We start from the raw sequence: 13,505 nt of genomic DNA, 5'->3' as shown, positions 1-13,505 counted from the left end.
AGTCTTATCATAGCATTACTTACAATATAAAAAGAGAAAAAATAAAGTTTTTACAGTAGAGAATTGGTTAGGTATGACATGTTCAAGTAATGGACCATAATTATTATTTAGTTAAAAAATTGATGTAGAAATATACTTACTTCACAATATAATGAAGTAAACAAGTATGTTACAATATACATGACATTTTTGTAATTTATGTGTGTATCACATATGTGTGCTAAAAATCTTGGAATTAACATAGCACAAACACACTTTTTTTTATCTTTATGTTCTGAAATACTAGTTTCATCACTCAGAATAGGTTGGATTATACTACAGTAACAAATAATCCCAAAATCCCAGTGAGTTAACACAAGAAAAAATTAGTTCTTGCTTATCCTATTTATCAGCACAGTTTATGAGAGAGGGGCCTACTGATCACACCCACTCAGAGACACAGACAGATGGCTCCAGAAGCTTCCACTACCACTGAGGCAGGAAAAAAGGATGAGGCAACTTGTATAAGCTGCATGACACTTCTGGTATTTTGTTGTTCAAAGAAAATCTCATGCCTCACTTCAAAGGAACAAAGAAATGCAAGCTTCCAATGAGCTCAGAATAATTTTTGTAGACAGTCCTAATGACTATCACGTTTACAGTTTTTTCTTCTATTTGCTTGTTTGTGTTTTCTGATTTTTCTAAGTCAACATATATAATACTTTATTAATAGAAATTCCTGTTTGGACATATGTCCTTAATCATGCGTTTGTGAAATTCTGGCTCTGATATTTATTGCCTGCTAAAGTATTTCTCAATCTTGATCTGATCCTATTAACCAGCGTATTTTCCCTCCCAGTTTGTTTATTTGGCAGTTCTGAAAATGTCATCTAAGTCATCATCAATGACACCAGGTAGGGTGATCATTCCGGACAGACTATTCCTCTCAAAGGACATGGATCCTCTAAACAATTGCCCTTAATATGCTTGTTCGATTGACTCTGAATTCACCAAACTGTATTTTTCTATAACCCTCAGTTTACCATCAGGTTTATAAAGATAACAAACGTTGTCAAGAGCCTTACTGTAATTGAATTTCTCTTTGGTATTCATCTGATGTAGTGTTTTAAGTTTGGCATAACTTGATCTGAAAAAAACTCCTTTGGGATTAAGGCAAGATTTTCTGGCCCAAATGTTCACAAATTGGCTATTTAATATTTCTCCTAGAATTTTGCTAGTTATCAACAGCAAGTTGATCAATCTCTAAATCAGAAGGTCAATTTTTCTGTCTGTGGAATACAAGTACCTTTATAGTTATTGATGTTTATCTTAAACCTGTTTTTCTCCCTGGGTGTTTACTCCCTCATTGATCTGCAAGTTTGTTCTGAATAATCTGGACCTGGAGACTTGAACACATTTAAAGGTGATGAGTTTTTGTTTTGTTTTGTTTTAATTTCCTTACCTTGCTCATGTTTCTCTTTTTCCCTAGTAGTGCTTATTCAATTATTTTATTTTATTTTTTTCTCCAAGCCTCAGTCTTGAAAAATAATTTTTTTTCATTTTAAAGAACTTGTCACTACTAAGGTAAATAGAACCTAATTCTAAAGCAAAGTTGATATTTTAGATGTAAATTGCCAGTTGAGGCTACCCATTTCAGAAAAAATATTATAAGCAAAGGTTAGCACATGTTGGCTCTTCTGCTAATGCGCAGTAGAAGATTTGTACATATTCATTGGAGGGCTCTAGAAATCTCTCTCTGAACAGTAAAGATTTTCCCATGACCTTGATACTGAAGCCATGGACTTTGGAACTCTTGCAAACAGTTTCTAGAAATAGTCGTGTTGAGCAAGAATTCTCAAAATTTTGAAGCAAACTTTGGAATTTTAGAAAGTGCTGTCCTGGAATAGTAACTGGGGACAGAGGAGGGGAAAACAGATAGGAACTAAGAAGAAAAACAAAAAACTGGAAGTAGGACAAAATTATACGTGATATAAGGTTAGTATGCAAGACTAATTCAAGCTATGCAATAATATAAAATGTATATATAGATATTCCTAAAAAAAGAAGATACTATGTCTAAAAATATTTCAAAACTTTTTTCTCTCTGAATAGCCTGAGAACAAAAATAAAGCTCTATTTATCACCTCATATGTGCTAAACACTTGCTCAAAATGATGAGAAAAGTAGAGAGGGTTGTTGCCTTCATGGAATTTATGTTCAGAAGAAAGACAGAAAATTCCTAAGCTGTGCCTTGTAAGTACCCAGTGGGGTTAGTACTTGGTACTACAGAAAGAAGCTCTAGCAAGAGTCTCACCTAGTTTAAAGGGGAATGAATAGGAAGGGTCAGGGAAGGATCTCTGGCATAAGTGATGTTTAAACTGAAACCAAAACAGAGAAGAAAGAATTTGCCAAGCTGATGGGGAGAGTGGAGAGCATTCTGGACCGAGGGAATAGTGAGAACAAAAACTTAACAAATTTATCGAGTGTAAAAGCTCAAGCTTGACCTTTTGAGTTCAAAGAGTGGTTTTGAGGGGCTCATGGTAGGCACAGAGCATCTCTCCTTTTTTACTATCCTCGCTTTATATTTTGGAACTGAGAGCACTGAGCTATGAGACTAGCTTAAGGTTTGACTTAATTGCCAGGAATGTAGTGTCCTTTTCAAGAGTGGCCATTGGACTCAGAATAGGAAGTTCCATGTATAACAAAGGTTGTTCCCAGTAAAAACCAGAACATTTGCTACCAATTTTAAGGGCAGTCATTACCAATCTCTAGATTCTACTATTATTTTTATCATTTGGATACAAATAATGAAGTTTAGCTTCACACTTAGTCTTTCTCTATTACATCCTATCTCCATATCTTGACTCTGGCCTTGGATCCTGTCATATTCCTGAGATAGTACATAAGCAAACAGAGCTTGGCCTGAGGGAAATAGAACTAAGGCATTCTTTCCTTGCTTGACCAAATTCAAAATAGGCAGGTTGCACTCTGGCCCTATGACTGAGGTAGTTTTGTGCCACAGCAATACTGCCTCTGTTTACAGCTGCCATCTTATCATTTAGAGGACTGTATTTAATCTGCAGTGTAGAGGATTGAGAGTGTAGGGAGTGTACACTAAAGGGAGTGTAGGAACCACTTGAGAAAATCTTGCAAAGTTCTCTGGATTCTTTTCTAGATTAAAAAGCACTTTTTCCCCCAAACTGTACTTACTATGCTTAAGAATTTGAGTGTTGAGAGTGTGGGGAGAAAGGAATGCATCTGCATAGCAGAAGGTGGAAGAAAATTCTTGCTTTAAATGGAATCATATTTGAAAAACTAATGATCATTTCTGTTATCTATGTGAGCCTGTTCTTGTTGTTCCCAAAGGAGAAATTAATTGTAACTTGACACAAATATTTAGAAGGTAGAACAAAGAATCCTGGAGGGATAAGACTCTTGTGATGAAGACATTGTTATTGGGGAGATGCTGATAAAAAGCCCCCAAATTAAGTTTGGTATTCGTACTGGAGCATTACATGAGTAGTCCAAGCTTTCCTGGCAATCCTGACTTAGGAGGGCTGTGGATACAGAATATAATACAGGATTTGGGGAAAAGGGAGCGGGATTAAGAAGGATGAGAGACATGTGGATTAGAGCTGAGTGAAAAAAGTTTTCTCGAGAATTTAAAAATAGGCTTGAGAGCAGCTCCAGAGCATAAGGAAAGCAGGTGGAGAGAGATAAGGAGATTTTAAAGAAATAGTCACCGTGGTCAATAGAGTTCATCAGACATAAGTAAAGACGTTATGTTTTTAAAATTTTAAGGCATTTAGTTTTTCTTGATTATGACATCACTCCATGACTGGCCCATAATGATGTCAACTTGAAATATAAAAGCTAAAAAACGACTTTAGAGAAAATTCCATACATTTTAATGTTGAGGAAGATAATGCAAAAGAAAACATTCTAAGTAACTACACAAACATAATGGATGATGATCATTCACTAGTTGATTAAATATTTATTAATCATCTACTATATATAGCTCTATGCTTGCTTTGGGGGAAAACCAAGATTCAGTGTGCTGTAGAGGAACAGGCAATCTACTTGTGAAGACACACAAATAGTCCTTTATAAACATTCAGTTAATGCACTTACATATGAAAACACCTATCAACATCTGTTATAAGATCCTGTCTTTCCTTCTGCTGCTATTGATGCATTTGGGTCTATCCATGGGGCCATCAAAGCTGCAAGTCTTCCATAACCCATCATAATTTTACCTGAATAATCTCTGATATGAGAGTTCCAGATGACATGAGTTAGAATTCTAAATGTGCTTTTCTATTAGCATAAAACTCGTATGGTTCTGAGATGCTGCCTTAGTCTTTAGCAGGTTTCTGCCGCTACAATGGAATACCACAGGCTCCAACATTTTTAAAGAAAACAGATTTATTTTGGCTCATGGTTCTGGAGGCTGAGAAGTCTAAGAGCATGGCACTGGCACCAGTGAGGGTCTTATTGCTGTGTTATTTCATAGTGGAAAAGAAAGCAAGGCATGTGAGACAGAAAGTTGGGCCGAACTAAATTTTTCTTTTAAATTAGGAGCCCACTCCTGCGTTAGCTAATCCCCTCCTGCAATAACAGTTCCACTCTTATTGCCGAATCATCTCTTTAAGGTCACTTCTCAATATGGTTGCAATGGCAATTAAATTCCAGCATGCGCTTTGGTGGGGACATTCCAAACCACAGAAGAGCTATACTTTAGCCTTTCTAATAATGTACAGAATGAAGTCAACAACTGAGAACTTACTGTGACAAACAATTGACTTGTAAATGAATGTTTGGCTCACATTTTGTGAATAGACACATGTCAGTGTCCTTGACTCTCCTCTCCCTAAAAATCTGAATGTGTGGGGTGATAAATAGCCAAGTGTTGGGGTGTATGACCCAACCATTCATTGGCCATGGCTGATTGGCTACTTACCCTAAGTATTTCCATATATAGGATGGCCAGAGACCTGTGTAGCAAAGGCAAAAAGAGGATGTAGGTCAGAGTCCTCTTAAGAGTATAGATTATTGCATTCTGCCAAAAGAACATATGCACCTGTGTGTTCATCTTAAGGCTATTCACAAGAGCAAAAACGTGGAATGAATCCAGGTGCCCATCAAGGGCCCAGTGCGCAATCCACTGTGGGTGCTCAGGAAAAAAGAAAATGTAGTACATATACACCATGGAATATACTATGCAGCCATAAAAAAGAATGAAATTACGCCTTTTGCAGCAACATGGATACAGCTGGAGGCCATTATCCTAAGAGAACAGGAGAAACAGAATGCAGAAACAGAAAACTAAATGCAGTTATGTTCTCACAAGTGAGAGCTCAACACTGGGTACGCATGGACACAAAGATGGGAGCAATAGATACTGGGGACTACTAGAGGAAGGAGGGGGGTAAGGGCTGAAAAACTACATATTGAGTACTATGTTTAGTACCCGGGTGACAGGTTCAATCATACCCTAAATCTCAGTATCACACAATATATCCTTGCAACAAACCTGCACATGTACCCCCTGATTCTATAATAAAAGTTGAAAAAGAAAAAAATATATAGATTTTTGGGAACCTGAAAGGTTTTAATAAGTAATCCATGAACACTGAAGCAGAAATGTCATACTATAGAATAGTGCTTCTTAAAGTGTGGTCCCTGGACCACAGCATCAACGTCACGTGGGAACTTGTTAGTTTTTCCCCAGACCTACTGAGTCAGAAACTCTGAAGGTAGGGCCCAGAAACCTGAGTTTTACATACCCTTCAGGTGATTCTGATGCTGCTAAAATTTTGAGAGCCACTGTTGAAAAAGTAGCCAAAGAAAGGTTGCCTGAGTAGCCTAATGAACCACGCAGATAGATGCTAACGTGAGTCAGTAAGGAACTCTGTGTGAGCAAAGGAAAATTTTAGGTGGAAGAGAGTGGATTAGATGACAGAAGAGAACTGGGGCGAAAGTGTGATTCCTCAGTTTCAGTTTCTGGTGAGGTACACCCACACAATACTTACCATGTTTTTGTTTTTAGGGATTCACATTTGACTGTGGTTTCTTGGAACCAAATTGTCCTGACTTGAGCCCTGGATAGAAAGTAGAGATGTTCTGAGCAAGATACTCTAAGGCTATAGACTCTGTAATGAGAGTTGAAGCACATTTTACATGAGAGCACGAATTGCCTTCCAAGTTCACTAAAACTATGGTCAAGTACATTTTTCTAGAAAGGGCAGTTACAGCCCTGAGGCTGGGTTGAACATTTTACGTGTTTTTTGCAATCCTTAATGCAGCGTAATGAAGGGGATTCAAAATGGTATCTTGTTAGTTTGCTAGGGCTCCCATAACAAAGTACTACAAACTGGTGGCTTAAACAACAGAAATTTATTGTCTCACAGTTTTGGAGGCTAGAAGTCTGAAATCAATGTGTTGGCAAAGTTGGTTTCTTCTGAAGGCTACAAGGAAAGCATCCATTCCATGCTTCTCTCCTTGGCTCATAGATGGCCATCTTTACGTTCACATGGTGTTCTCTCCATGTGCTTGTGTCCACATTTCCCCATGATAAGGACATAAGCCATAGTAGAGGAGACCTACCCAATACCTCATGTTAACTTGATTACCTTTGTAAAGACCTACCTCCAAATAAGGTCACATTCTGACATCTTGGTGGTTATGACTTTACATATGAATTTGGGGGGAACATAACCCATAACAGTATCCCTGTTTTCAAAATGAAGACCTACAGAAAGGTTGTATGAGTGCCCCAGGGGCAGTAGGTTGATTGTGTGATGAGATGTAAATCCGGAGCTCTCCACAATAGTCTTTCTATGCTTATAAAACATATCTGCTGGAGTTTGTTAAATGGTCTGGATTTGCCAGAAGCCAGTCCATTTAGCTTGAAAAAAAAAAGGGAGGGTAATGATGTAGAAGAACATGTAAAATCTATACTGGGGTAAAACATGTGTTTTACATCTAAAACTAGTTGAAGGATTTAGCACCCATTATTTTTGCCCATTAGAATAGTGCCCTTATTTCTTTGAAGAGGAATCAGATGAAATTCAGGTCATGTGATAGGACTGCTAATTCTTTTTTATTGTATTAAACAGATGGCATCAAACAACAAGTTGCAAATATGATGCATATGGGGTTACCACAAGTGAGTATCTTTTGGAAGAAAAAAATGTGGCACATAACTGAAAGAAATCACATAAAGATGAACAGAGAAAGAAAGAGCTGTTTTGTTATGTGGAACCAAAGTGCCTTTAGTCTTTTTTGTCTTCTAAATATTCACATTTGAGAGTGAACTGGTCTGATTTAAGATGCTGTACTAAATATCCCTTTGTTAGAAAATAAGATAAAAAGAAATACCATAAATTCTGAGCCTAAATTTTAGAGCTGAATATTAACTTCAAATTATATTATGTGGTATTTTGGATTATTTTATGAGAAAAAAAGAAAGAAAATAAGAGAAAGAAGCATAATCCTTATTTAGAAAATCATACTAGTTCAATGTTAATAATTAACTCCTATTACTGTTGTATAATGGAGAGAGATACTTATTTCATTAGTAAAAACTAGTAATCTGTTTTGACATTTTGAGAGAAAAAAATACATTTTGCTTGGTCCTTGAGAAGATGCCTTGATTCCTAGTCATTTTTTTTTTTTTTCTAGTAAGAATCACTTTCTTTGTAGAAGACTCATTTTCTTAGAACTTCCTGTAGCAAATGATGCTGCCTCCTCATTAAAGCCCTTCTGTCTGGACCTCCTGTGTCATTGCCTGCAACTGCCTCTCAGCTTTCCGGCTTCTCTTTTTTATGCTGTTTGGTGGCCTTTATTCCTTTGGCCCCTTAACCATACACACTTTCCAAATTTTCTTGGCCTGACTGTAAGCTCCTTAAAGATAAGAATCTATCATCTGTTTCCTTGGAAACAGACTTAAGCATCTTTGGACAGAATGTATTTCTATCTTCTCTACCTGAGAAAGATTGGAAGGGAGAAAGCATAATAAATACCACTGGTTTTAGGACTGATTGTCAAATCTAAAGGAAGTGCACATTATTGAACTACCTGATGACTAAGGGAAGGTGACGGTTACATGAAACATCAAGGGGGAACTATAACTTCTTGGCACTCTTATGCAGGCCTAGTTTCTTTGAGTTCTACATCTAGGTGTATGAGTCATTACAAATCCCTTCCTTCACATTTTCCAGTTTTCAAAAAAATGATGTAGTTGATTTAGTGTCTAGGCAGGAAAAGATTTGCCCTCAGGAAGCTAAACTTTCCAGGATGCTGCAGGGAGATTCCAACTGTATCAGTCTGGAGTGAGAGGTGCAATGTAGGAACATGCACTCAGTTAGTAAATTAATATTCGATGTAAAATAGATATCAAATCCCATAAATTATAAATACTTTGAAAATAGGTAACAAGAATAGAAAGGGAATTTCTTATATTAAAATGTCACCCTATACACAGTCCTAAGGAAAGAGATTTTGCTTTTCTATCTTCTCTTTCTATCCACTTTCCTTCCCCTAGTGCCACTTGATTGACAAAGAGATGTGGAATGGGGCTCGAGGAGAGTTTAGATGATAAAGGGGATTATTTCCCAGATCCACTTATACTCTAATCCTATAGGTAATTCCCCTAAAGGTCCACATTTGAATAAGACTGATTCTTACATGACTGCTTTCCTAAATAGCAGTTATGAGGGGCTCTCAGTCTAGTTATTCATAAACATCAGCCCAAGAGCTTGCTCTGTATTGTCCCACTATGCTTAAGAATCTCTTGCCTTTGGAATTGCTGTGAGGAGATCAATATCTCTGAAAAAGAACTAAATATGCTCCAAACCTTTCACCAGCAGCTATCAGAATACTTCAGGGCCAGTTTTATAGCAAAGCAATGAAGCATACTTTAGAAACAAATTCCCATTTCTATAAACTCAGTGCAAATTCTGAGCTCTCACCAATTTAGCAGTAAGATATAAATTGGTTCCCAGGTGTTCAATTGTAGAAAAATGTAAACATTCTCCTACTTTATTTACTAGTAGGGAACACATATCTAAAATAATCATTCTCTGGGTCAAACTTCAAGTCAAAATTTTATCTCTAGTTTTATAATTACATTTCCTGAGTATTCTAGTTTCCTTTATATTTAACCTTCAGAACAAACCAGATTCTATGCACATGACTTGAATGACACTACAAAATGGAACAGTTAGGAAAAGGTCTAGGAAGGGCTACCAAAAGTCTGAATTAATTATGATCTCATTACTTCCAAGCCCCTTTCTGAACACCCTTTCTGCTAGAAGAACACTTTGGGCTATATCAAATTTAGCATCACACCTGCAGCATACATGCTCTGCATCCTCCCACTCTTACTTCTTGACTAACCAGTTTTTTTGAAGTATCATCTACATGCTCTTCTATGTGATTTTCTTCCATGATTACTCATCTGCTTAATCGGTGGGGGAAGTAATCTCAACTGAATAGATTAGACCTGGGTTCTCAAGATTTATTTTCTAAGGGTGTGGACCAACCCTGCATCTAGCAAAATGATAGCCCAAGTCATCTCTCTTTGATCTCTCTGCTCCTTGGTTCCATGTATAAATGATGATGATGATAGTATCTACTCATAAGGTTGTTTGGAGGATGACATGAGATATCTGTAGAGCCACAAGAGAAGTGCTCTGCAATTGAGTCCGTGTTCAGTGATTGATAGCTATGATTATCATCTCATTATTAGGAATTCTTATAAGACCCTCATATTTTCTTCATATCACACATTGTATTATTAAATATAAATCTTAATTCGGTTCCCCTATTTCTCCAACTGATTCCTTATGGCACATCTTTCCCATGAGATGCAGGCAGAATCCAATCCATCGAGAGTATTTTCATGTTTCCCGGACGTCGTCCTGGGTTTCTCAACAGCACAGAGGGATGCCGAACTGGGGAATGAAACCACACCCGGGCTGTGGAGTTGATAAAAGAGCTGGATCATGAAAATATTTCTCTTAGGGCTAGGTTTGGCAACCCTCTGTTTAAATTTAAAACACCATGAATTTGGGGCCTAGTAAATTGACAGTGTTCTTTGAAATCAAAAGAAGTTAACATGACAAAGAATGTGCCAGAGTCAGGATACACACATGCCTGAAATTATTTCAAGTCAGCTTTATTTCAGCATTTTTTTTCTCTTTGAAAGATGAAAACCATGAAAACCACTCCAAGCCCCAGTGGTGCCCTTTCCCAGGACTCTGCATGTCTTACATTTCTAGCAGTGACGCTTCTTCAGCCAGTGCTTCTAAAGGCAGATGCGCCAAGTAACTCGGGGCTCACATCCCCAGCATTTTGCTGTCCGATCTCCATTAACTTCCAGGAGATACAGTATACATTAGCACCAGGACTTATGATCAATTTTGTTTTCTTTCTGACTTTATTAATTTCCTGAGACACTAAACCCTCCCTGAAAGAGGAAACTGTAGCCTAACAGCAAGTCTGGAGAAACACCTGCTGTTTCTCTGTGAAATGCATTCCTGTAGCACATCCATCACCCAGATACCTCTCACAGCCTTACTTGAGTGAGACCCCTTCCTAGAGTTCCCAAGAGCACTCAACAGAGGTGGGAAGGTGAGGTCTCGATAACCAAGGAGCCCTCCCTGGCACTGGCTTTCTCCTCCCTACAGTCCCCTGTGTGAATGAAGCAGCAACATTCTAAGGGCTGTATCTCATAGTGCCACTGACAGGTGTTTATAGAGCTCAGCCAAGTGAAGAAGACACCTTAATATTGAACATAGATGAAGTAAATGTCATTTGAAAGTTTTCTCTTTATTTAGGCCAGTTTGGCTTTTTCCTGGTACCTACTGTTACTGTAGCTTTTCCAGTAAGTGGTGGGAAGAGAGTGCATAAATAAGTTTTCAACACAAGAAGTGATGTGGTAGTATTTGAGAAGAAACTAATGTTTTGAGATATGAGAAATAAAGATAAAGATCCAACCAGATCTGACCTCATATTAAACCTGCATTATAATACATCGTAATAGTTTACTGAGAATAAGCATAAACTCTTTTCTTGCTAAGTTGCTGATGAGTAAAGCAGCTATGTTTATTCATTTAATCAACAAAAATTTATTAAGTGCCTACTCATACAGGCCCTCTGCCAGGCAAGGGATATATACAGGCAGAAAGATACGAAGTCATTGTCTCTGTCTCAAGAGAAATTCAGGTAAATAGATCTGAATAACTGCAAGTCAAGGATGAATGCGAAGTGCTTGAGACAGCATAAGATTGTAGAAACATATTTTGCTACGGATACCAGAAGTCAGGAAAAACCCTGTCTAAAATTCAACTTTCTCTAAAGCTTATGTGACAAATCACCGATTTTATTCGTCTTTAAGGGACACCCTCAAGCCTACCACGGGATCCATATTCACAACCCTTGGCTGTCTTCTCATACGTTTGGGTCATGCAATAGCTCTCACATTTTAATGTGAGTTGAAGGCACCTGGGAAATTGTTAAAAATGAGATTCATGAGTTCTCACTCCAAGAACTTCTGCTCCAGGTTTGGAGCAGAGCCTGGGAAACCTTGTTAATTTTAATGAATAAGCTTTTCTGATAATTCTGCTAAAAATGGTTCTCAGACTGCGCTTTGAGCGACGCTATCAGAGCACTGAAATTTCTGTTTGTCTGTTTCACTAAGGACTGGTTCTTAGACCTTTACAATTTCAATCTTTAGAGCATAAAACTCATTACATATCTGTTTACTGAAGTTGTTTGCTTCTACACTTAAACTCAAGAAAGGTGTGCTGAGAATCAGAAGTATATGATTTGCACATGAGTGGGAATGGATAGGTGAGGTGTTCTTGGCCTCAACTTAAGAATTCTCATGTCTCTGTGAAGAAAACCCAAATTGCATTCGTCACACACACCAACCCTCCTTCAGGGGTGCAGGCCTGTGGTGCCTGTTAAAAAAGTGTGCAGCGATGGGCTCTATGAGGTGTTTACAAAATCAAGTCTTTCCCTGAGGCCCATGGACAGTCAAGGCAAACAGATAAGCTCTATAGGTATAGCTAAGCCCTTTGGTAAAGAAAACGACCCTGGATATTCTCTTGTGGGAACTTTTACTTGTGAATTTGAACCAAGAAAAATGCTAATGCAAACCCCCAAAAATAATTTAGACCTGGCTAGGTCTCTGGTACAATTTCCTCTACAAGAAAAATGTTATTCCCAGAGTCTAGGTAGGCAGGGCTAATCTAAGCATTTCTGAGTTCAGGGACCAGAGAGTGAAGAGAGCTTTAAAAAGCCCTCCAGCTTTGGGGTTAACCCAAACGAAAACCTGTAGCCTTAGTTATTTATATGGCTACTCCCCTTCCTAGGTTTAGCCTTCTTCCTCTTCTTTTTCTTCTTTTAACTCCTTCCTTCTCCCCAACCCCACTTTAAAAATCCTTCTGTTAATATAAAAAGTCTAAATATAATTTATTTAAAAAATTAGAAATACTAAATTAAGTCCCTTTGAAAATACTACTTGTAGAACTTTTCCAAGGGCACATTGGAAAACAACTTCCTCTGAACAGGGTCTCCTCTGGAAAAAGAGTAACAGTAAGAAAAAGACAATAGGTTTTGAGCCATTTTAAGTACATAACTTGTTCTCAATGATGTGAATGAATGAAAGTTCACAGTTCAAGTAAGAGGGAGTAATAAATTCTCATAATGATTGCAGCCTTCCATTTTAGTTCAGCATTTATCTTTTTTTGAGGAGCAGAAGGTATTTTATACTAAATTCAAAGGGTTATTTGTCAAAATATAAAAAAGTTTAAAAACCTAACAAGAAAAAATTGAACTTTATAAAAAGGGCAGTTAATCCTTATGTTTTGAGGTAAGTAACACTAAAGTAAGCATGTGAAGAATGACTGTTTTTGAATTAGGAGATTCCATTTAAGAAGAAACATTTTCTCTTCTGTGTTGGGTGAATTGTGTCCCTGCAAAAGATTTTGTAGTCCTAACCCCCAGTACTTGTGAATGTGAACTTTTTTGGGAACAGGGTCTTTGCAGGATGCCAGTTATAGTGGATTAGAGTCTACCCTCAAGTTAAAGTCATGAGGGTAGACTCTTATTCAGTATAACTGGCGTCCTTATATAAAGGAGAAATTTGGACACAGGCACATGTGTGCACGTCAGAAGAATGCCATGTAAAGACGAAGGCAGTGGCCAGGTGCAGTGGCTCATGACTGTAATCCCAGAACTTTGGGAGGCTGAGGTGGGCGGACTACTTGAGGCCAGGAGTTCGAGACCAGTCTGGCCCACATGGTGAAACCCCATCTCTACTAAAAATACAAAAAATCAGCTGGGCGTGGTGGCGCATGCCTGTAATCAGGAGGCTGAGGCACAAGAATCACTTGAACCCAGGAAGGGGAAGTTTCAGTGAACCAAGATGGCACCACTGCACTCCAGCCTGGGTGACAGAGCAAGACTCTGTGTCAAAGAAAAAAAAAAAAAAAAGATGAAGGCAGTGATGCATT

The 13,505-nt window shown here is 37.9% G+C and overlaps 2 protein-coding genes across 2 annotated transcripts in view; both read right to left on the bottom strand.

The window, feature by feature from the left end:
- The window catches only part of PHLDB2 (pleckstrin homology like domain family B member 2), a 196,354-nt gene extending 190,279 nt beyond the window's left edge, over positions 1-6,075 (bottom strand). Inside the window, exons 1-2 of the mRNA XM_023212919.3 lie at positions 6,015-6,075; positions 4,943-4,976 (exon numbers count right to left, since the gene is read on the bottom strand). Of these exons, the coding sequence (XP_023068687.1) occupies positions 4,943-4,957 (15 nt within the window). The 5' untranslated portion in view covers positions 4,958-4,976; positions 6,015-6,075. The remainder of the gene's footprint in view (positions 1-4,942; positions 4,977-6,014) is intronic.
- PLCXD2 (phosphatidylinositol specific phospholipase C X domain containing 2) overlaps positions 6,046-13,505 on the bottom strand; it is a 97,401-nt gene continuing 89,941 nt past the window's right edge. The window contains exon 5 of the mRNA XM_023212943.2: positions 6,046-6,083. The gene's annotated coding sequence lies outside the window, so the exon portion shown is untranslated. The remainder of the gene's footprint in view (positions 6,084-13,505) is intronic.

This window comes from Piliocolobus tephrosceles, chromosome 2 (assembly GCF_002776525.5).
Source record: "Piliocolobus tephrosceles isolate RC106 chromosome 2, ASM277652v3, whole genome shotgun sequence".
Taxonomy (NCBI): Eukaryota; Metazoa; Chordata; class Mammalia; order Primates; family Cercopithecidae; genus Piliocolobus; species Piliocolobus tephrosceles.
The sequence above is the reverse complement of the archived record's forward strand: the minus strand, read 5'-3'. Positions and strand labels throughout refer to the sequence as shown.